This window comes from Nicotiana sylvestris, chromosome 8, assembly GCF_000393655.2.
Source record: "Nicotiana sylvestris chromosome 8, ASM39365v2, whole genome shotgun sequence".
Lineage (NCBI taxonomy): Eukaryota > Viridiplantae > Streptophyta > Magnoliopsida > Solanales > Solanaceae > Nicotiana > Nicotiana sylvestris.
This window is the reverse complement of record NC_091064.1, coordinates 215,435,009-215,456,759: the sequence shown is the minus strand read 5'-3', so window position 1 is coordinate 215,456,759 and position 21,751 is coordinate 215,435,009. Positions and strand designations below refer to the sequence as shown.

Here is a 21,751-nt window from a genome sequence, read left to right as displayed (position 1 = left end):
TTTCGTGCAAAAAATAGCTTACTATTCAGATGTACATAGGAGATAAATATGTGATAACGATAAGATTTTTACACTAGCGTTATTCCGCACAATCAAATCACGTGACATCACACGCGCTTTAGATTCCTCAAATCCAAGAGATTCCTTAACATTGTCGTAAATTTTCTGATTTAGAGACCTTTTTATATAAAATCTCAGTTCTCATTAAACCTGCAAACGAACTAACCTTTAAAAAAGAGAAGAAAAAGAAAAAGGAAAAAAGAAAAATAAAAAAGCTAAAAGAAGACTAACGAGAAACACCGTTTTTTTACAACTAAAAACCAAAGAAGAGATATCTAAACACAAAAAACACACACATGTTTGCAGACATATATTGAGGGACAAGAATCTATCAAGCCTTGGTTTTTATGTCCTTTATTATTCCACAAAGGTACGTTAAAGATTTCATTTTTAATAGTTAAAATGTTCCTTTAAATTTCAAGATTCTAGAATTTATAGTGATTTGAGACATATTTTGAATGTTTATATGAATCTTGCATGCAGATTTTGTAATTGGGTATTGATTATCTGGACGATATAGTTAGTACTTGCATTAATAATGGGGCGAGGGAGGCCTAGGGCTGTAGAATTAGGGCAAAATACAAGTGCATCCCCAATTGGGTTATTGAATATACCACCTGGGCCAGTGTATTATCCAACTGAGGAAGAATTTAAGGACCCTTTAGAGTTTATTTACAAGATCAGGCCAGAGGCTGAGAAATATGGCATTTGTAAAATCATCCCACCCAAGAGTTGGAAACCCCCTTTTGCATTGGATTTGAATGCCTTCACATTTCCGACGAAAACGCAAGCGATTCATCAGTTACAGGCTCGGTGTGCATCTTGCGATCCGAAGACCTTTGAATTAGAGTACTATAGGTTCCTAGAGGAGCATTGCGGGAAGAAGGCGGCGAAGAAACGTGTTGTGTTTGAGGGGGAGGAGCTTAATCTGTGTAAGTTGTTTAATTCCGTCAAGCGGCTCGGAGGGTACGATAAAGTAGCCAAGGAAAAGAAGTGGGGTGAGGTTTTTAGGTTCGTACGGCCTGCTGGGAAGATTTCGGAGTGCGCCAAGCATGTATTATGTCAGTTGTACCTGGAACATTTGTGTGATTATGAAGAGTACTATAATAAGTTAAATAAGATGAGAAATAAAAGTTACAGGAGAGGAAATGGAAGTGAGAGAAAAAGGGAGTCAGACTCCCAATTCTCGAGTTCTAAGAGAAGGAGAAAGAATGGTGAGTGTGATCTAACTGAAACGTGTAAGACGAAGGAGGAAGAACACGATCAAATATGTGAACAGTGCAAAAGTGGATTGCACGGGGAGGTGATGCTTCTTTGTGATCGGTGCAATAAAGGGTGGCATATTTACTGTTTATCACCACCTCTGAAACAAATTCCACCTGGGAACTGGTATTGCTTGCAATGCTTGAATTCTGAAAAGGATAGCTTCGGCTTTGCACCCGGTAGAGACTTAACATTGGACGCATTTAGGCGCATTGCTGATCGTGCCAGGAAAAAATGGTTTGGCTCCGCATCTATTACACAAGCGGAATTAGAAAAGAAGTTCTGGGAAATTGTGGAGGGATCAGCTGGGGAGGTTGAAGTGAAGTATGGCAGTGACTTGGATACTTCCATCTATGGTAGTGGATTTCCACGTGTAACCGACGAAAAACTATCATCAGTTGAACAAGGTACATGGGATGAATATAGTGCTAGCCCATGGAATCTCAATAACTTACCCAAGTTGCCAGGTTCGATGCTTCGAGCTGTACATCATAGCATTGCTGGTGTTATGGTGCCTTGGCTGTATATTGGAATGCTATTCTCTTCATTCTGCTGGCATTTTGAAGACCACTGCTTTTACTCCATGAATTATCTTCACTGGTATGAGTGCCAATTATTATTCGTATTTTAAGTCCATTTCTTTTATTCCTATGAAATAGGTTACCATATGACAAGTTTGATTAGATGAGAACCATATTATTGTGTTTTTTCTCTACTTTTTTTTTTGTGTACGGCTTGTATAATATTAAAAGAATTAGTTACTTTATACAAAAAGCTCTTTTTCATTTATGCTGATAGTCAACATGTTAGTAAAAAGAATAAATTTCATACCAAACAAACAAAAGAAGAAGATCCACTTTTTTTTTGATAAGGTAAATTATATTAATCAAAAGGGAGAGAACTCCCGTATACAAGAAGTATACCAAAAGTAGAAGAAGATCCACTTTAAAAGGTTTGTTATTGATGAAAACAATAAGTTCGATTTATTAAACAACCTATAATTGCTCATAGAAATGTCAGAGACCTCTATCTAACCAGTAGTTTCATCTTATTTAAATGTGTATGCAATACAAGATAAGTAAGTTATTTTAGTTGCGTTGCTATGAAACTTCTTGCAGATACTTTATTACAGCTGATCTTGATATTAATTTCTTTGCATTATTGCCTAATGTGATGTGACATGCGTTTCCTAATAAGGTTAAAAATTTGGCATGTTGGTAAATCTGTGCGAATCTACAAATTAACTTTGTAGAATCCACATAGCGTTTATTGGGTTTTTACAATATACAGGTTGTGCTTTCACTAGGTCCCGTTCAACTGTTTTTGGCTGATATGATTTAATGGTCTTGCTTAGGTTGCTAGCTCGCCGGTAGCTTCGTCACTTGTTTAGCGTATCCTCCTTTGACTTCTCTTCTGCTGAAATGTAGTACCTAATGGCTAACGGCATGAAGCTTATCTCATTTTTTGCCCAGATTAGGTGGTCCCTAAATTATGAAAAGCACAGTCTACTCCTTTACTTGGAGCTAGCCTATCTGTCCAAGGAGAATACATATTCGAAATTACTCCTTTAAAATGTTGGTGCATCTATTAGATTGTCCATTGGCTTCATATCCTTTTTTCATCACCCAATAACCAATCTACCCCCCCTTCCCCCCCCCCCAAAAAAAAAAAGCCTCTAAATCCAAATAAAGTATGAGAAAAGGGGAACAAGGGATATAGCGTTGCTCCTTTCTGTTAACTATTTCTTCATAAGTAAGTTCTGTTTATCAGTGAACGCCCTTTACAATTGCCTAACATGCACCATGAAGTACCCGTGGCTTATATCTGTGGCGATGTGACCACTTCCTTGCAACCGAGTGGAGCTTCCTTTTTCTCTTCTGTCTCTCCATGCATTTCATAGTTAATTGGTTATTGAAGCTTGATTACAACAACTACACCTCAATCCCTAAATAGTTGAGTCCGGCTATGTGAAACCTCAATGACCATTATGCTTCATTTGTTCCTCTTAAAACACATGTCTCTTAGGACAAATTAGGTCTCTAATACTAGGGGTTCTTTCTCACGGTAATCCATATTGTGCATATAATCTATAACCAACTGAATGATATCACCAACGACTAAACCTTCGTCTCTAACTAGTTGGTATCTCCTGTATGGACACATTGTTTCCAACTTTCCATTATGTTCTACACCTAACTAACTCCATGTGGATTTCAAGAGGTTGTAGGCCTTTCCCGATTGCTTTGATATGCGATTTTAGATCTAATTTGTCCCTTTTCAACACTTCCAATTATCATAGTTTCATATTGGACCGGTGCATTTACATTTCCCGCTGATATCTTTTCTGCAATCAGGTTGATTAAGCTCATGATATCATTGTTTTGATGTCTTTGATTTTGTGCATGACCATTATCCTGATAATCATTGATTGAATCTTGATAAATTTATCAGTTAATTAGTTCTTCTTGCATCCTTTCAGGGGAGAGCCGAAATGTTGGTATAGTGTTCCTGGAAATGAAGCCCAAGCTTTTGAGAAGGTTATTCTGAACACGTCCTATCCTACATTAGTGTCATAGCTTTTGCTTTTGAGTATTTACAAATTGTTGGCTAGTAAAGTTAAAACATATCTCTTCTACTGTGAATAAAATTTGATGCAAATACATGTTGATCCAAGTTCTTGATATTTGAATGTTGGCTTTCATGAGATTTTAGTTTAATGTGAGCTTTGTCCTTCGTCTTAAAATGGTTTTATGGAGACGGTTGAACCGAAATGAGGCAAGTTTAAGGTCATGGGAAATTTTCTTGTTCTTCATACTATTTGGTTCTTCAGTTCTTCATACTATTTAGTTCTTCAGTTTTATTGATTTGAATCATCTCATATGAGAAGTAAATCATAATCTATTTTACCTTGTACTTCCATGTATAAATGAATGAGTTCATGACCGGTTATTCTGGCATGTTAACTTGATAGATGTACAGGATAGCTGGAGTCCTGCTAAACCCACAGGTAACCGATGGCTATATATAATAACATGAGTAACCAACATTCAGGGCTTTACCAGGAGGTGCTTTGGAAGATGTAAATAATCCCTATTCGTTAGGGGCTTGGATATCATTGGTTGTGGTGTCTTATCTGTATTAGTTTAGTGTCTAGTTAGTGTTAGAAGTGCTGTTGCATATTCTTTCATTATGTTTTGGCATAGAGAGATTACCTTTTTCATGTTCCTTGATACATTGCATTGATGCTAGTTATTTTCCTATTTTAGCTGCTTGAGAAGTGATAAAGGAATACTTGATTGCTGTTGACAGTTAACTTGTATCAGTGTTTATAAATGATTTTTACATGTAGCTTTCCCTCATAAATTTCAAAATTTCGACCTTTTCTTGCTGTCCTGTAACTAGCAAATTATGTGCAGGTAATGCGTAATAGCCTTCCCGATCTGTTTGATGCGCAACCAGATCTGCTATTTCAGCTTGTAACCATGCTGAATCCACGTGTGTTGCAAGAAAATGGGGTTCCTGTTTATAATGTAGTACAGGTTTGTTGCAGGACTTAATACTCAGATGTTTCTCCTTGTGTCCTGCTCTGTCTTTTTCCTTTGTAGTTTTCTGGTAGTTCCTGCCAAAATTCATGAACGATGTCATGATACTGCATTTGCGTCTTTTTCTTCGTAAATAGAAGAGCATGAAAATAAGGAGAAACTGTCCGGAGAGTGAAAAAAAGGGAGAGCTTTACATAAGAATTTTTACTGTTTTGTGGAGCCAAACCTTTTTTTTTCCGCTTCCAAACTTATGTTCAACTATTATATGGCCAGGAGATAGGAGGATTTTCTTTCTATAGATATTTTAGCTTAAGTTTTAGTTGAGAAACTAGGAAAACAGTTTTTCCAATTCAATTGAAAATGGTACTTCTATTGAATATAAAACCTGTAGGAATAAATAGAGAATACAGATATTTTATGGTCCCTAAGATTCGGCAGGATGTTTTGTTCGGTGCCTGAAGTATTGATTATGCCAGTTGTATGTCGTTGCATATTGGTGTTTAAGGGGTCCTTTAAACTACTATTGGCTGTTTGATTCACATTCAGTATGTTTTGATATTGATGGAGGATACTATTATTTTTCCGTAGCCCAAATGTATAAATTAGGAAAATAAAAAAATAAGCGTGTCAGCACTCATATGCCGCCCACAACAGATGCAGTAAAAAATCAGGATTTATGAGGGGTATCACGCAAAACACATTGAAAAATAGTTTGACTTAACAATATCTCTTTCTAAGGCTACATGTCAAAGGTAGGGTGAGCTTTCAGGAGTCTGCTGGTATTCTGAATCTCTGTAGTTGGATAGAATCCGATGATTGTAAAAACGGTGAGCGATAAGCAGCTGATAAACAGCTGGCATTTTGTCTTTACTTCTTCACTACACGTTACGTTTAATATATGTTTCAGAACGATTTTTGGCATCATCCTTTGAAACTTGTTTTCTCTTTATATTTTGTCCTCCATGTTATTGGTTAAAATTCTTCCACACTTTTTCTCTTCTTTTAGTTTTGTATTTTGTCATTTGGCCTCCAAGCTTCATTATCAAAGGTATATGTTTTCTCTCAAACCCATTAGAATTTCGTGAGCCTTGGGGCTGCCTAAACTTTATGTTATACAACAAGGATGCAAATTAAATGATCTATATTGCAGGGGCCTAATTCTTTACCATGGTCATGCATTTGGGACCAGAGATTACTTGAAGAATTTAAGCAACACGAGGCCTTTTCCTTTTCCTGTCTATAGTACTAATATGTGGGAGAAATGTGCCCCCAGAGCTTTGATCTAGTGGTAAGAGCGCAGGGTGTGATGTATGGTTAGGCGCACGTCATGAGTTCGAACCTTGCTATAGACAAAAGCATGGAATTGGATTTAAGTGGAGAAGGGTAGAGGGGCGGGCCTGTTATCCTTCGAGTTTGGAACCGTTTGCCATTGGCCCTTAGGGACTTCTCGGCTATTAAACAAAAATGCGGAGAAAACTTAAATTCCTAATATTAAGCAAAGTAGGATTGGGGATTTCGGACAATGGAGTATACTGTGTAGAAAATAATGATAATTCTGAAAAAGCTCGCAATCTAATGACCAAAGATATTCAACAAATTATAAATATATATTTTTATTTGGCTTTAGTAGCAAGCTGTAACTCAATGAGCAATATCCCCTTAACAGTACTTAGCAATATCCCCTTCATGACAGACTTTCCAGTGTAGAGAGGAACCTGTTTTAAAGCTTTTCTCATTTTCCGCTTTTCATTTATGTGGCTTGTGTTTGCTTGTTTTTACTTTATGGCAGGAGCCTGGGGACTTCATTATTACCTTTCCCAGATCGTATCACGGAGGCTTCAACTTCGGTGAGCCATGCATTTTTGCTATTTTATCTTTGGTTTGCAAAAAGTTCGAAGAGTTCGTTCTTATTCAAATGCTAGTCATGCATGATGCAGCTCTCTCCTGTAATCTTACCTGCATCTTGGAATTGCAGGCTTAAATTGTGCTGAGGCTGTCAATTTTGCCCCTGCCGACTGGTTACCTCATGGTGGATTTGGAGCAGATCTTTACCAGCTTTATCGCAAACCTGCTGTTTTGTCTCATGAAGAACTGCTCTGTGCAGTAGCCAGGGTCTGTATCCTAGTCCCATTCGCCATTTTCCATGGCCTGCTGTGGCCAATGCTTTGTTTATTCGTTCTTTGCCCATGGATGTAAAAGCTGGCTCTTTACATGCTTTCTGTGGTTGGGATTACCTATTGGTGCACTAAATTTTTTGAAGTAGCTGTTGGACTGCTCTGCCTACAGTATTTTCTAAGTTTCTGACCAAACTTATGCTAATTGATGCTTCTTCTGAAGAACTATTGTTGTCATACTTTCATTGCTTGGTATTTTTGTAGATAACTTTCCCATGCTTCTATTTACCTTTAAATTTAGTCATCCCAATTTAACAATTTTCATCACCTTGCAGAGTGAATTTGACAGCAAGGCAGCACCTTACTTAAAAACAGAACTGGCCAGGGTCTATTCTAGAGAAAAGTCTTGGAGAGAGCGGCTTTGGAAAAATGGCATTGTTAATTCTTCTGCCATGCGGCCTCGTCTGAAGCCTGAATATGTGGGCACGGAGGAGGTACTTTAACTTTGATGTTGCTTCTTGATTTTTTGACTATGAGTGTGTTCTGAAGTGTATTGACAAATTTCACCGTATCTTCTTCGAAGGATCCTACATGCATCATATGCCAGCAATATTTGTATCTTTCTGCTGTAGTATGCAGCTGTGCACCATCATCTTTTGTTTGTCTTGAGGTAAGCACTTTTTATTTGTGCAAGGAGTCAACAATAAGTTGTTTTTCTTGCCTCGCTAGTTCCTATATGTGATATGCTTCTATGAGTTCTATTCTGTCTATACAATGTTACTCTGGCCAAATTAAAGCTTAACTTAGCTGTTTGTAGAAGCATAAAATCATATTTTCCTTGTAGGTTGTTCATTCTAGCATCTTGGGGGCTAGGACATTCTCAGCATTGTTCTTCCTCCAGTATCAATATATTTTGAATGTAAACTAACACAATATAGAGTTCCAAATTTCTAATATGACAACAGATAGGACGTTCCCATCATCATGCAGCTTGAGTTTTGATTTATCAATTCTAGAGCCTGTGGTGAACTATTTTGTTCTTATTGCTTTTGGGATGTTTTTTTCTTTTTTCTTTTTTTTTTTTGGGGGGGGGGGATTAGTGATTAAACAGCTGAATGCTCTACAGTACTGCCATTGGCATTCTATGTAATCTTTGTCATACTTATTCATCAATTTTGGTTGTTATATCTGTTTTCTTGACTAACCATGAGTTTTGCTTGTAGCACTGGGAACATTTGTGTGAATGTAAGCCACAAAAGCGTCGACTCCTTTATCGTCATACGCTGGCTGAATTGAATGATTTGGTGCTTACTACTGATAAGGGTAATCATGAAGAGGCTGCAAAAAACTTCAGAAAGCAACTTCTATCTTCCAACGATCCACCTGCTTTGTCAAAAAAGGTTCTGATCATTACTTCCATTCCATATGAGAACATTTTTTGGGTGAAGTGTCTTGCTTTTCTTGTTCCATTTGATGCTCAAAGGGATTCCAATTTTGTTCCCTTGTTTTCTGGCCTAGTGAAGATTAAAAGTTTCTCTTTGGACCCTCTCTTGGGCACCATACAGTGTTCTGCATTTCGTTGCTAGCTTTTCTAATTACTTGTAGATTCCCGTTTAACCACTTAAGTAGAGATTTCTATACTCTAGTTTTCAGCAGACCTGTAGTAATAGGCTTTTGTCCAAAGAGGTTTTTTTTTTTTTTTTGGGGGGGGGGGGGGGAGGAGTAAGGTTCTTGCTTCCATTCTGTTGCTTGGAGGAAGTAGACCTGAAGTATATTTCTTGGTATTGATATTCATAGGAGATGGAAGAACAAGCTCAATGATTCTTTACCAGTGTTTAATCATTTGTGCTTTGATCTTTTATATCTGAAATGTTAATACTACTAATTTTCCTTCATAATCTGTGTCAATGACTGGTGAGAAATCCCTTCCTACTCTCGCACTTTCCGTTACCACGTCTAACTTTCTCGCTATCGCACACCCAATCCTATGACTTAGTCGAGAAGCTTAACTATCTTAACGATGCTGGTGGTCAAGAAGCTTAACTATCTGAATGATACTAACGGTCTTCAGATACATGCTTCTCGAACCTTTTCTGCTCTATTTGGGAAGTTCTGGTCTTTGATAGACTGATACCTCAGTGAGCTGCTCCACATTTTCTGAATCGGTTGATACTTTGAGATGTGACATCTGCAGTATTTCTTGCAGATTCGTGATACAAATAACGTGTTATATAATCTAAAGAGAAAAAATAGTTTTTGCTAATATGTGGCTCGTGCAAACATAAAAAGTATTAGCTTCTAAATTTTATGGGCTCTAATCAATGGCCAAATGTAGGTAAAAGGTGGATGTATCACACACGTGCAGCTTGCTGAAAAATGGCTGATGAAGTTCAGTAAGCTTTTCCAGGATCCTTATTCTTCAGATGCTTATCATCGTGCAATAAAGGAAGCCGAACAGTTTATGTGGGCTGGTCACGAAATGGATCCAGTGAGATTTCAGCCATATTATTTTCTATAACTCCTTAGTCCTAGATTTTATTCCTCTCTTCAACTAAATATCTGTCAAATGGGGTTTAGGTAAGAGAGTTGGTGAAGAAGTTGATTGAAGCTCAGAGCTGGGCTCAAAATGCTGAGGACTGTCTCTCTAAAGTAAAATCTTGGATGTCTGATCGCAGTAGTGATGTAATGAAGGTGCAGATGGAAGTTGTTAACAGTTTGCTCAGTTTAAACCCTGTACCGTGTAATGAACCTGCACATCTCAGATTGAAGGTGAAATGCATTTTGTTTCTGATTTTACCTCTTTTATTCTGCTCTTTTATTTTGCACTGGTTCTGACCACCCGAGTATGCTTCATGTACAGGATTTCCAGAAAGAAGCGAGCGAGCTGACTCTGGAGATTGATTCTGTTCTTTCATCATGCTCAAATATTCTTGTAAGCCAGTTCATTCACCTTGTTGATAGTTGTCTAAGTGCATATTAGTGTGGTTTGATATTCTATGAATCTATGTTACCCCATATATTTGTCAGTTTATGTTTCTGCGGTATTACCGAACAGTTTGACAGGTGTTAATACTGTTCATCGAGAATGGTAGTTCATGTTAGGGTATAATTTTCCTTATCAAAAAAAAAAATGTTAGGGTATAATTTCTGGTTTTTGTTATGAAAATTTTGGCTAATACAGTTGTTAAGTCCCACAGTGGTTGAGGGAATGGGTTATAGTCTCCTTATATGGTCTTTGGCAATCCTCCCCTGATAAGCGCTTTTTGGGGTTGAATTAGGCCCTAGGTCCAATTCTTCACAATAGCATATCCCCCCCCCCCCCCCCCAAAAAAAAAAAAAAAGGCTGTCTAATTTCTGAACCTTTTATCTGCCTTTGATATCATTCATAGTCTTTTCGTTCTTGGATCATCTGGAAATGTTTCTTCTTCTTTCCTTTGAGGTTAGGAAGTGTTGCTCATTCTGAAAAGGTGTTGCTTATTCTGTTCTCTTATGTTTGTTAACTATTTCCGCATTGCCTTTTCAGGTATCTGATTTGGAGGCCTTGTACTCCAAGACTGTAGATTGCCCCATCTACATCGAAAAAAGTGAAGAATTGTTGAACAAGTTGTCGTCAGTTAAGGTATACCTTATTATTTTGTAAGTTTTCTGTCTTATACACTGTTTAGGAAAGGTTACCAGGCTGACATTGCCACTCTTTATGTTGTAGTAACAAGTGGTACATTATAATGTCTCGTTGTGTTCTCCTTGAGAGAAAACATTGAGTCAAACTAATGAAGTGAAGATTAGGAGAAGAGAAAGAGAAAATAGAAGAAACAACCCTTTTTCTCAACAAAATCTTTTAGGTTCAGAACCAATAATATATAAAAAAATATAAAAAAGAATACAAAACTCCTGAAGTTTGGTTCTTATCCCCAAAAAGTCCTGTTTGCTTTTGTTGGGGCATGTTCCAATATCATGAAATTTCTGAAGCCTACTCATTGTAGATGCGATTGACTGTAGAAAAGAGGATCAGCAAATTTATGATCGTCCGTTGTGTTCAACTGGTCTATAGTTACTTTTCCTCAGATTCCTGCCCCCTTATGATTTCCTCTTTTTCTTTGACTTATTGTCTTTGTTGTTCTCTGTGATAATATTGGAAACTGTTTACCGCTGGAGAAATTATAAGATCTCATGACGTGAAAAAATTGATAAATGCTTGTCAGTGAATATTGGAAACTGCTTACCGCTTCAATGTTAAAAAATGGAATGAGTGATGCTTTATAATCTTACATATTGAGCTTCTTCAGGCTTGGGCTGAAAGAGTAAGGAAATGCTTGTCTGAGACTTCTGCAAGAGTTGAGGCAGATATTGTCTACAAATTAGAGAAGGAGGTGATCTAGTCATCTTTGCTTTCTGTGATGCTGTCATTTTTTGGGATTATTTGTTTTGTGATTCTTCTATTACTTCTTTTTTCATTTTCAGAGTTTAAGCCTTCAAGTGCAACTTCCTGAAGGTGAAATGCTCCTAGATTTAATTAGACAAGTTGAATGTTGTCAATCTCAGTGCCGTGAGATGTTGGAAGGTTCTCTCAGTCTCAAGGTTGTTCCTACCTTATCATATTTTCGTGAAAAGCGTTGATGGAAATAGAACTTCGCGTAAATGCCACATTTTATGTTGTACAGGAACTTGAATTGCTTCTCAACAGATGGGATGGTTTGGCGGTTAATATTACAGAGCTTGAACTTCTAAGACAATATCATAAAGATGCTGTGTCTTGGATAGCGCGTGCTAATCGTGCACTGTTGGGCATCAGCGAAAGGGAGGATCAAGAAACTGTATTTGACGAGTTAACTTGCCTTCTAAAGGATGCGTCGTTGCTTAGAGTTAAAGGTTTGGAGACCTCATTTAATCTTTTGTTTACTAGTAGTGGTGTAATGCTAATAGCTATTATATTTTTCACACTTCTGACATAGTGGAGGAGCTGCCTTGTTTGGATGTTGAGCTAAAGAAGGCTGGTTGTAGGGTAAAAGCTCTGAAGGTAACTAGTGTGTCATTCTTCTCCTATCACTTTCTGCCGATCGTTAAGTTACATTTTCAACGTTCTTATCATGTGCTATCCGTCTTTTTCATTTTTCTTTTTTGGCTATCTGATTCTTTTTATGGTTCATGACTGCTTTGACATCTTATCACTTACGCTGTCTAAAGTAATTCATCCTTCATGGCAATATTTCGGTACTCGTAAATCTTTAGTTCACTCCTCTATCTGAATTTTCTGAAATTCTTTCCTACAGGCACTTCGTTGCAAAATGTCCATGGATTATATTGAGCAGCTGTTGATGGAGGCTAGCATGTATTATTACAATTTTCGCTTTACTAATAATGATTATCTTGAAAAACCTATTGATCATCCCATCTGACATGTGAATATATCTCCAGATTGCAGATTGAGAAAGAGAAGTTGTTTGCTGATGTTTCTGAGGTAAAAGCGAATGCTGTAGCTTGGGAGGAAAGTGCCAGGCGCGTCCTTGTAAGCAAGGAACAAATATCTGAATTTGAGGATGTTATAAGGTGTTGCCTCTTTCCCTGATTTAGTTATTGCTTCATATTCTTGCTTCTGTGTTTGTGTATTTATTCTTCTTCCTGAGTATTATTTGAATTTTGCAAAATATTTAGGGCTTCCGAGGAGATATTTGTGATTCTTCCTTCTCTTGATGAAGTCAAGGATGCGGTATCAATTGCGAAGTCTTGGTTATCTAGGTCACAGCCCTTTTTATCACGTGACTCCATGGCACTTGGTTCAAGTCCTCTTGAAGTAGAGACTTTGAAGGTTAATCATTTGCAAACTCTGCACTTGCGAAATATAACGAAGCTCTTACATCCTTTGTTGTAATTTTTGCAGGAATTGGTATCAGACTCTAAGCTTTTGAAGCTATCTTTGAGAGAACAACTGATGATTCAAACATTGCTTGATACTTGCACCAGGTGGGAACAGGATGCCTGCTCTGTGTTGTATGATACAGAGTGTCTGTTGAATGTCGAAAATATAGGTGATGAAATATTCACCAGACATGGAAAAATTGAAAAGCAAATACAAGCCATAGACTCGGTTGTAGAAGCAGGTCAAGGTCTTGGTTTCAAGTTTGATTTGGTTCCTAAACTTCAAGATGCTTGTTATACACTTCGTTGGTGCTTTAAGGCTCTATCTTTTGCTACTGCAATTCCAACACTTGAGGTAATTAATTGTCACATGTCAGTCTTCTTTTCCACCTAAAGAGAGATACGGTCTGGACATTGATATTTTGTTTCCGCTTCTTCTCAATATGGCTGTGAATTAGTTCACTCCTTGTTATTTGGGTAAATAGATGTTAGGTTAACCGTTTGCTTTGGCTTCTTTTGGTAGCCATTGTAAATTATTGTTTCTGGTCCTGTTTCCTGCCCGCTGGTGTTGTCTGCATTTGAGGATCAGAAGCTCTAATATCTTTTAGTCTGTCTTCAACAGTGAGAATTTGATTATTGATGGTTATTCAGTTGGAGCACAATTCTCTTATAGCCATTTTGCAGAGGTACATGGTATATCTATTCGCTTCATTTGGAACTACAGGTGGTAGTATAGTTGCAGCACCATACCTGGTTCTCCTCTTCTTTTTCGTATAATGGCAAAATGTAAACAGAATATGGTGTTGCTGACCTGAAGATGGTCACTTAATAAAGTGACTCCTTGTTCGAGGATATCAGTAGTGTGACTGCGCATGACACCCTACACCCTTCTTCCTCCCTGTCTTCTTCATATGTTAGCCAACTACTGTGTTGTTAGGACCTTAGCACTGTTCTTGTCTTCTTTTTTTGGGTTATCAGCTGGTTTCCTTCTTTAGCCCCAAATTTGGCACAAGGGCCGACGAAGGGTGGAAAACGAAAGGCGTTTTCTGGTCCCCCCTGAGCCGGGGGGTGCTTGTGGGGGGGGTGTGCCACGACGAAACAAGGGAATGAAAGGCCGCTTTGCGTTGGATGCTCTTTAACCTCCCCACAATGATGGCTCTGTTGTCTTGGGGAGCGTTGAAGCTTGCTTCTTCGGAAGACTTTTCTTGGTCATCAATACGACCTGTTCTTAATAGAACCGATCTTATTCTCTGAACAATCGGAATTTCGTACTTCTGTCGGATCCTCCCTATCTCCTGATCGAGCTTGTGTAGGTAGATGTTGCCTGGTAGGGCCGATAGTAATACACTGTGTGGGACGGAGTAAGGGCCCTTCTCACCTCCTACGAGTCGTCCGGCGGAAAAGACTTTCTGAATGGGGTAAAAGAACTTGGGATCGTCGATCTCTTCCTTAAAGATTGGGATGAGTCGATGTCGGTCGATGGTGTGAAAACACTTCCTGATGTCGAATTCCAAAAACCAGCGAGAGGTTCCCCACTCTTCTTTGATCCGTCTTAGGACGGAGTGGAAGCCTCGACCCGAGCGGAAGTGCGATGTGTCTGGAAACTCGAGATCGTAAATGGATTCGAGTACCATTCTGATCGCCTCTTTCATGATCCTTTCTATAGGTAGAACTACTGTGAGCGGTCTAAACTTCGACCCTTATTTCTTTCTTCATATTGTAAAGGGGAGCAAAGCCCGTTTTTTGCTCCCTCTATTGATAGAAAAAGGGCACTCCTGCCGTCGTTTCAGTGACTCATAGGGCTTCCCTCAGCTCAGTCTTTTTGGTTCTTGAGAATGGTCGCCACTTCTCCCAGGACCGGAATGATTATCCCTGCCCGATGGGTCTACATCCATCCCTGAATGTCGTCGGGTACTGTTAACTTCCCCGCCATTCTTGTAACTGTCACCTGTAATCCGCGCAGGTGTGTCCGCACCCCCCTGAGTGGACGAGAAAGAAAGGATTTCTCGGAGCAACCCCCCAGGTTCCAGACCCAGGAGTCAACTTTCCCGTATGAGCATTCGGTACATGTATCAGTCCGTGGAAGAGTGAAAGGGTCACCACTACTGAGGATCCCCCCCTAATCTTAGATAGGTCGTCTGAGGGTTCGCCGCGGTTCATTGCTGTGCTTACACACAAGGCTACCCTTTTCCGAAAGCTCCGCAGGACCACCTACCACTAGTCTTCGGCCGGAGGGGTTTATTGCACAAAAACGCCGGGGCGCAGGCTCCCGAAGAGAGAAGCCCAACGAATGTCAGATGCAAAGCCCCGCACCTCATTAAGATCATATTGGCATACTCTCCCAAAAAAGAAAGAGCAGACCCCATTGAAGACGAGAGTGAGGTACAACAAGGCCATTTCTGTCCACCGCCCTTCTCACGGAGCCGTACGTGGACGTTACCGCTCATACAGCTCCCAGCCAGCAAGCAGTTAGCCTTCCTCTACAAGGAATGGAAGTGTGGATGAATCGACATCAAATATAGGATTGTTGTTGTACACGATCTCCATTTTAGTAGTCCTAGCTATCCACTCCACTATGTGGTAGAGTGTTCGTCCCCACCCCTTCGCAGGGGTACCTTCCCTTTTAATTGAGAGAAGGACTCGGAATTTACTCCCCTCGATTCGAGATCCGAAAGAAGGGTATGGAGTTTCTCCAAGGAATGCTCTCCCGTGGCGGTACGCGGATTCTCGAGGGCCCGAGCTCCCCGTCCCAGCCAATCTCCTTCTGGATCAAGGCCAGACATGACCCTGAAAATATCGACCTTGACCTCGAATAGGTCTTCGGCTTCAATTCGGGCCTGTTGTATGATGTATGACCTCGGCAGAAGGAGGGGTTTTTCTCCTCAAACTCAAAGGCCGCTGTTGGATGCTTTCTACACTGTCGCCCCCTATGATCTCATCTTCTTGATATGGAAAGGGGACGACAGGGGCAGGGGAAGCTACTTCATTTGGGGCAGGCGCCGGACGTGCTCTTTCTTTTTGTAGGTTGATGGACGACGATGTGCCTGTGCTTTCCCTTTCTGAAGTCTCTCCCTGCCCTTTAGAAGATCTCAGGGCTTCCGTCCAGTTTGGATCTTCAGAGCTTGATGCGCCCGAAGGAGCCATCATCATCTTACCGAAATCGGTTTCGGCACTCATGACGGCCCCGACAATTAAAAGAAAGGACAAGGTCAGACTCCCGGGGAACCCCTTCATTAAGAAGGAAGTGAAGGTGTGCCTCCCCAGAGAGCCCCCAACTCTATAACATTTGGTCTCAAACAACTCTATTTTATCGAGTTTCAGGCAAATATAATAAAAGCACATAATAGAGGAAGAAGAAGTAGGAAGGAATAGAAAAAATGACGGACTCTATTGATCAGACTCGTTAGTTCCGCAGCTCGGGGAGAAAGTTCCATAATTCAATTCAAGATAGATAGAAGGGAGAATGCCGCTTTAGAAAAAAATAAAAATCATAAGGAAACATTATGAAAAGAAAAATCTATCTAAAGAGAGAAGTCTATTAGATAATTAATAAAGAAAAGAGAGCCAAAGAAGGAAGAGAGATTCCAAAGCTGGAATTCGAATTAGAACAAAAAAAAATTTGAAATGATGATGATAAAAAGTGAAAAGAGGAGTGGATAGCTAGCACAAGGAAATGGCAAAGGGATATCCTTTTCCCTGAGGAAAAAGAGAAACCTCCTGATTAAATACTAAATAAAGTACATATACTTTTTATTCAAAAAAATCTCCGTATCTGACCCTGACCCACGCTCTAGCGCTCTTTCGTCGTCCAAGTCGCATACCTCCTAAACAGTCTATTTGGTTTTTAAACGCGATCTATTTAACTGATTAACTGTGAACTACGTGGGACTTGATTCTTTTTTTGCTGAAAAGAGAAGGTACGTAGGCAGCTCTCCTAAAAAAGAGTGAAGTTCCGCCCGCCTTTGAAGGCTAGCTCCTGCTTCGGAGCTTCATCCCCACATCTCACATATTGGAAAAGGCAAACTAAAAAGGGGAACTCAGTCAATAGACAAAGAAAAAAACTGATATGTTACACAAAAACAATCCAATGTTTGTCTTTCTAAGGATTTATTTTCCTTGTCGTAGTTCATATTAAAGTTGGAAAAATTCTTCTTTTTCTTCTTATTGTGGAAACGGAGGGAAGGCAAAGGAAGAAAGCCGGGCAGGTGCTTTAAGAAGGCGCCAGTTGACTCCCCATAGGCAGAAGATTCCTATCCAGTTGGGGTCCCTTAGAGCGAGTTCCATTCTTTCAGCCCTGAATGTCTTTCCTTCTGCCTCCCCAGTTCAACAATAGGATTCTATCTTCTGGTTAAGCAAGATCTTAGTCATTTCGCCTTTGTGTGATAACTCTATCTTTCTGGAAGCTACCTCCCCTCTCTCTTTATGCACTTGCCTAGAAGGCTTAGGTGTCCGTGGGTAAGCAACCGCTGCTTATCGATTAATAGAGCCAGCTCCACGTCCGAGCCTTAGAATAGAACAAGACATTTGAATTCTAGCGCACTAGCCTTAGCTAGACTCCTGCTTCAAGTGCTGATTTGAATTTCTTAGTTGAAGGAGTGAGAATAGGCCTAAGGGAATAATCAATCCTGGGGTTCCTTTTGTCTCACCATTGGCTTCATTGGGATCATTTTCTAAGTATAGGAAGCAGAGAGGTTGCTAGTAGGTTTTTCTAAGTCCCTCCGTAGTCCAGTCCTTGAGTTCTTTGTAGTGCCTTAATTGATTGGGTAAATTGGCTAGAGAGAGCTTTGGAAGTCTCCATCCAATCTACTCGTAGAAGATCCAATTTAAGTGATGCTGAAGAAGTTCTCATGCAGTATCAGGTACTTTTTCATCCATCTTCTATAGCCTTTGTTGGGGTCGGTATTTTGATGCTTCTATTATCTGAACTTCTCCTAGTTGCATCGTTACGTGTGTGAATTTTTTACTGTGTGTTTGCTCCTTCAAGCTGCAGAACATTCATGTCTCATCTCCTGTAATGATCAGTCAGCTTGAGACGGCTATCGAGAAACACATGTAAGTTCCGCACTTGATGCAGAATTTCCTTTTACGCGTGTATGTGGCGTCTATCCACTTGTCGTCACATTTGCATGATGTCCAATAATAGTTCCTTCAGCAATAAGTTATTATCAGAAGTGTGGAATTCTAGAGACTTGCTATTTTGAGATCATCTCATATGATAGGTCAAATATCTTATATTCTTTATGTTTATTCAGTTTCTTTTCTTGGTTTCCTCTGGTGAATGCATGTAAATATCAAGGTAGCTTTTGAGAACCTATCACTCTCTTTGAAAGACTGTGTAGCTTATCCCATACTAATCTCTACATTCTTCCCACATTTTTCACTATTTCTCCTGAAGTTACTGTTGTTATTTTTGATTTAATAATTATAATGACAATAGTTATTACAATTGTCCTGTCTCTACTGAAAGGTCGTTCTGTTGGTACAATTTGGCATGATTCCACTGCACTATTATCCCTATACAAACCATTTTGTACCCTGCCTTAAAAGCAACTATAGAAAGAAGTCAAGTAATAGAAAGCAATGACAAGGGATTGAAAGGATAACTGGGAAGATAATCGTGAAGGAACTTGCAAAGTAATAAGGGGAAAGGAATATAGCAGATGAAATTATGTCTGGTAGGAGTTATTTGACATGCACACATCTGAAAACTTTCTGGCCATATTGCCATATCTATTTTCTATTTTTTTGTTGCTTTTCTGCAATTTTTTATTAGTTTGTATCACTTACAATTTAATTTTGGCAGGTCATGGCTGGATCACGTGCATTTATTTTTCGCCCTCAACTTTAGGGATCGATCGTGGGATCTATTGCTGCAGCTTAAGGTAATATATTTGGTTTGCTGTGTTTTCTTTTCCTTCCTACAAGTTGTAGCTTTTATTTCTCTGGAAAGTTTGTTATTTTGTTGCATTGCATTTCTATTTTGAGTTTTTATTATACTAGAAGATGGAAAATTAGTTTAATGTTGCATCTTTCGAGAATTTCATCACTGATCTCTTTGGAACTTCTTATAAAGAGTTTACTTTGTCAATTGAAATTTCTCCCCACTAAATAAGAGCAGGAAAGGCACTGTTCTACAAATGGAGGGCTAACCTCTGTGATTCTTCTTACTATATTTTCCTCTTTCCTAAGTAATCCTTCTTTTTTGATAAGTAAAATGTTTTATAGTCCTTTTTTCTCAGGTGGCTCATATTGTAATAGCAGTCTAAATCCTCCTTCTCTTTCCCTCAAAACCCGTTTAACTGGAGTCGTTGTTTTCTCACTTCTGATTCAAATTCGTGCTGTCAATTAACCTTAGGAGATTGATTCGGCAGGATAGTTTGTCTGGAAAATTTCATCCTACTACGATTTCTGGAAACTGAGGAAGTGCAAAGAAACACAGAAAAGCACTAGTTGAGAAACTTTATGAAATATGATAATGAGAAAGTTCTCGTGGATGTGACTGGGTGATTATCATCTGGCTTATTGTCCACATTTGGGAATTATCATGGAAATGGCCCGAAAGTTACTCTTTACCTCACTAGCTAGTTGATATAGGGTCAAATGCATGGTTTTATACTTTGAAGCTTTAGCGCGCATTTTCTCATGCCATGTAGTGGTATATACATGTAATATTCAATGAGTTTCATGGTTACTTACTGTCTAGTAATTTGAACACTTTCAGGAACAAGGGAGTAATGATGCCTTCAGTTGCACAGAACTAGATATGGTTTTCTCTGAGGTTCACACGATAGAAGAGTGGAAGTGCCGTTGTATGGGAGTCTTACAGCCTTCAGTTGGAGACGCTGACTTGCTTAGTGCGCTTCTACAGACTGAAAACTCACTTGAGAGATCAATCAGTATTTGTGAGAAATCTAATTACTCCAATGCAAGGGCTTTATGTATATGCTGCTCACTTGATGGTGCGAACCAGAAGCTTTTAACGTGTTCTACTTGCAAGGACTGCTTCCACTTGCAGTGCATTGGATTGTCAACCGGGGGTGCCAACGATTCAGAAATTTTTGTTTGCCCTTATTGTCAATTTATGAACAGTGGAAAAATATCAAGAAATGGAAGTGATCCTCTGAATATTGGACGGAAGAATCTCAAGTTGCACAAGCTCGTTGAGCTCTTATCAGATGCTGAAGATCTATGTTTATGGATTCAGGAAAGAGCTGTACTTCATCAAATTGCTCAGAAAGCTCTTGATTTCAAAGCTCGGATAGAAGAAATTGTCGAGTTTGTTTTAGCTTATCCAGATAAAGACCTTAGCATAATTGCTAAAGAGTTGTGTGTTGCTTTGAAGGCTGTACATATTGTTGGTGCATATGATTGTGAGGCAAACAGCAAACTTGAGTTGGCATTAGCAAGAACTTCTTGGAAAATCAGAGCTCAGAGATTATTAGACGGTTCTCAAAAACCCTTGATTCAAGTGCTTCAACGGCATTTAAAAGAGGGACTAGCTGTCGGCATTCCTTCAGAAGATTATTTTAGACAGAGGCTAGCAGAAACGAAGCACATAGGTTTGCAGTGGGCTGATATGGCAAAGAAGGTTTCAACAGATGGGGGCGCGCTTGGATTGGAAAAGGTCTTCGAGCTCATTACCGAGGGTGAAAATTTACCTGTATCGTGTGAAAAGGAGCTTAAGTTGCTAAGGGATCGAAGTATGCTTTATTGCATTTGTCGGAGACCCTATGATCAGAGACCGATGATCGCTTGTGATAAATGCGATGAATGGTATCATTTTGATTGTATCAAGTTATCCTCACTGCCGAAGATCTACATCTGCCCTGCCTGTTGCATGGAAGGAGAGGATTGTGCATCAATATCAACAAGCGGCGAAGAGAAGGTTGTTGGTGGCAAACACGAGATACCTCAAACGCCTTCTCCGCGACACAGAGAAGGAAGAAGGAAATCAAGAAAACACAAATGGGAGAGAGTGGTAGCTGTGGATATATCAAGAAATTGTAACATTGAACACTTGTTTTGGGAAAATAGGAAACCTTACAGACGAGTAGCTCGTAGGCGAGAACATTATGATAGCTTGTCTCCCTTCATTTTTGTACAAAATACTTGATTATGTGTAGATACTCTTTTCCCTCTATTTTATTTATTCAATTGATTCTCAATTTTGAGCTTTTCCCCTCACTTAAATACTTATCGGCTATGTTGCTCGGACTTTTTTAAAATATTGTCGGATGCATGCTGGATTTTTCCAAAAGTAATGTATTTTTGGAAGATCCGACACAGGTGCGACAGCATTGGAGAGTTCGCGCAACACTATGTTTACATCAAATCATACTAAAGGTTAAGCATAAAGGTGAAAATGTGTATTTTACTACTATGGTTTAGCGATAAAAGTGTGAAAACACGTGTCATGTATTCATTGGATTAGTATAAATACGGATAAATTTTATTGTTTGATGGCCACGTTAGTTCTCTAGTTTGTCGTCTAAGAAATGTCTAATATATCATTAAGTGTAATCTTTCCTTTCAACAAGGGAGTGATATTAACTATTTAATTGCTCATGCAGTTTAATTATCAAATATAAATTAAACTATTCTCTCAATAAATGAATGAGGAAAAATTGTTACATAACACAATAAACAAAAACTATGGTGTATAAATCGTAGTGAGAAGAAAAAGGAGGACTGGAAGATTGTATTTAATGAAAATAATTCGTTAAGAAATTATCCTTTATTTCCTGTTTCATATAACAAATTCTATATCTTAATTTCTCTGCATTATTAAGTGAAATAAAAAGAAAATAGAGACAGAACAAAGAAATGGTTCGTAAACATTGTACACCCGACAAAATTAATGACTCTAATATCCTTGTGTATTTTCTTATTTTAACACATTTGCATTTGCACGTTTTA

General features: G+C 39.0%; 1 protein-coding gene across 1 annotated transcript; it reads left to right on the top strand.

The window, feature by feature from the left end:
* Positions 1–253: 253 nt before the first annotated feature.
* LOC104218212 (lysine-specific demethylase JMJ17) lies at positions 254–21,000 on the top strand. Its single transcript, XM_070155253.1, has 28 exons — positions 254–430; positions 544–1,923; positions 3,803–3,860; positions 4,740–4,862; positions 6,655–6,712; positions 6,841–6,977; positions 7,315–7,473; positions 7,563–7,649; positions 8,203–8,379; positions 9,315–9,467; positions 9,557–9,748; positions 9,840–9,911; positions 10,503–10,598; positions 11,266–11,349; positions 11,441–11,557; positions 11,641–11,848; positions 11,932–11,996; positions 12,250–12,308; positions 12,395–12,526; positions 12,632–12,785; positions 12,858–13,219; positions 13,458–13,521; positions 15,792–15,940; positions 17,429–17,526; positions 17,573–17,694; positions 17,820–17,887; positions 18,639–18,717; positions 19,557–21,000. Exons 2-28 carry the CDS (start codon positions 599–601, stop codon positions 20,946–20,948), a joined length of 5,790 nt encoding a protein of 1,929 aa, XP_070011354.1. The 5' UTR covers positions 254–430; positions 544–598; the 3' UTR covers positions 20,949–21,000.
* The last annotated feature ends 751 nt before the right edge of the window (positions 21,001–21,751 follow it).

What these genes read in the sequence shown, in the direction of transcription:
- LOC104218212 (XM_070155253.1), top strand. Translation starts at nt 599, where the DNA reads ATGGGGCGAGGGAGGCCTAGGGCTGTAGAATTAGGGCAAAATACAAGT. An exon ending in GTCGTTGCTTAGAGTTAAAG is followed by an intron (nt 11,849 to 11,931) that starts GTTTGGAGACCT and finishes CTTCTGACATAG; the next exon opens with TGGAGGAGCTGCCTTGTTTG. An exon ending in GTAGGGTAAAAGCTCTGAAG is followed by an intron (nt 11,997 to 12,249) that starts GTAACTAGTGTG and finishes TCTTTCCTACAG; the next exon opens with GCACTTCGTTGCAAAATGTC.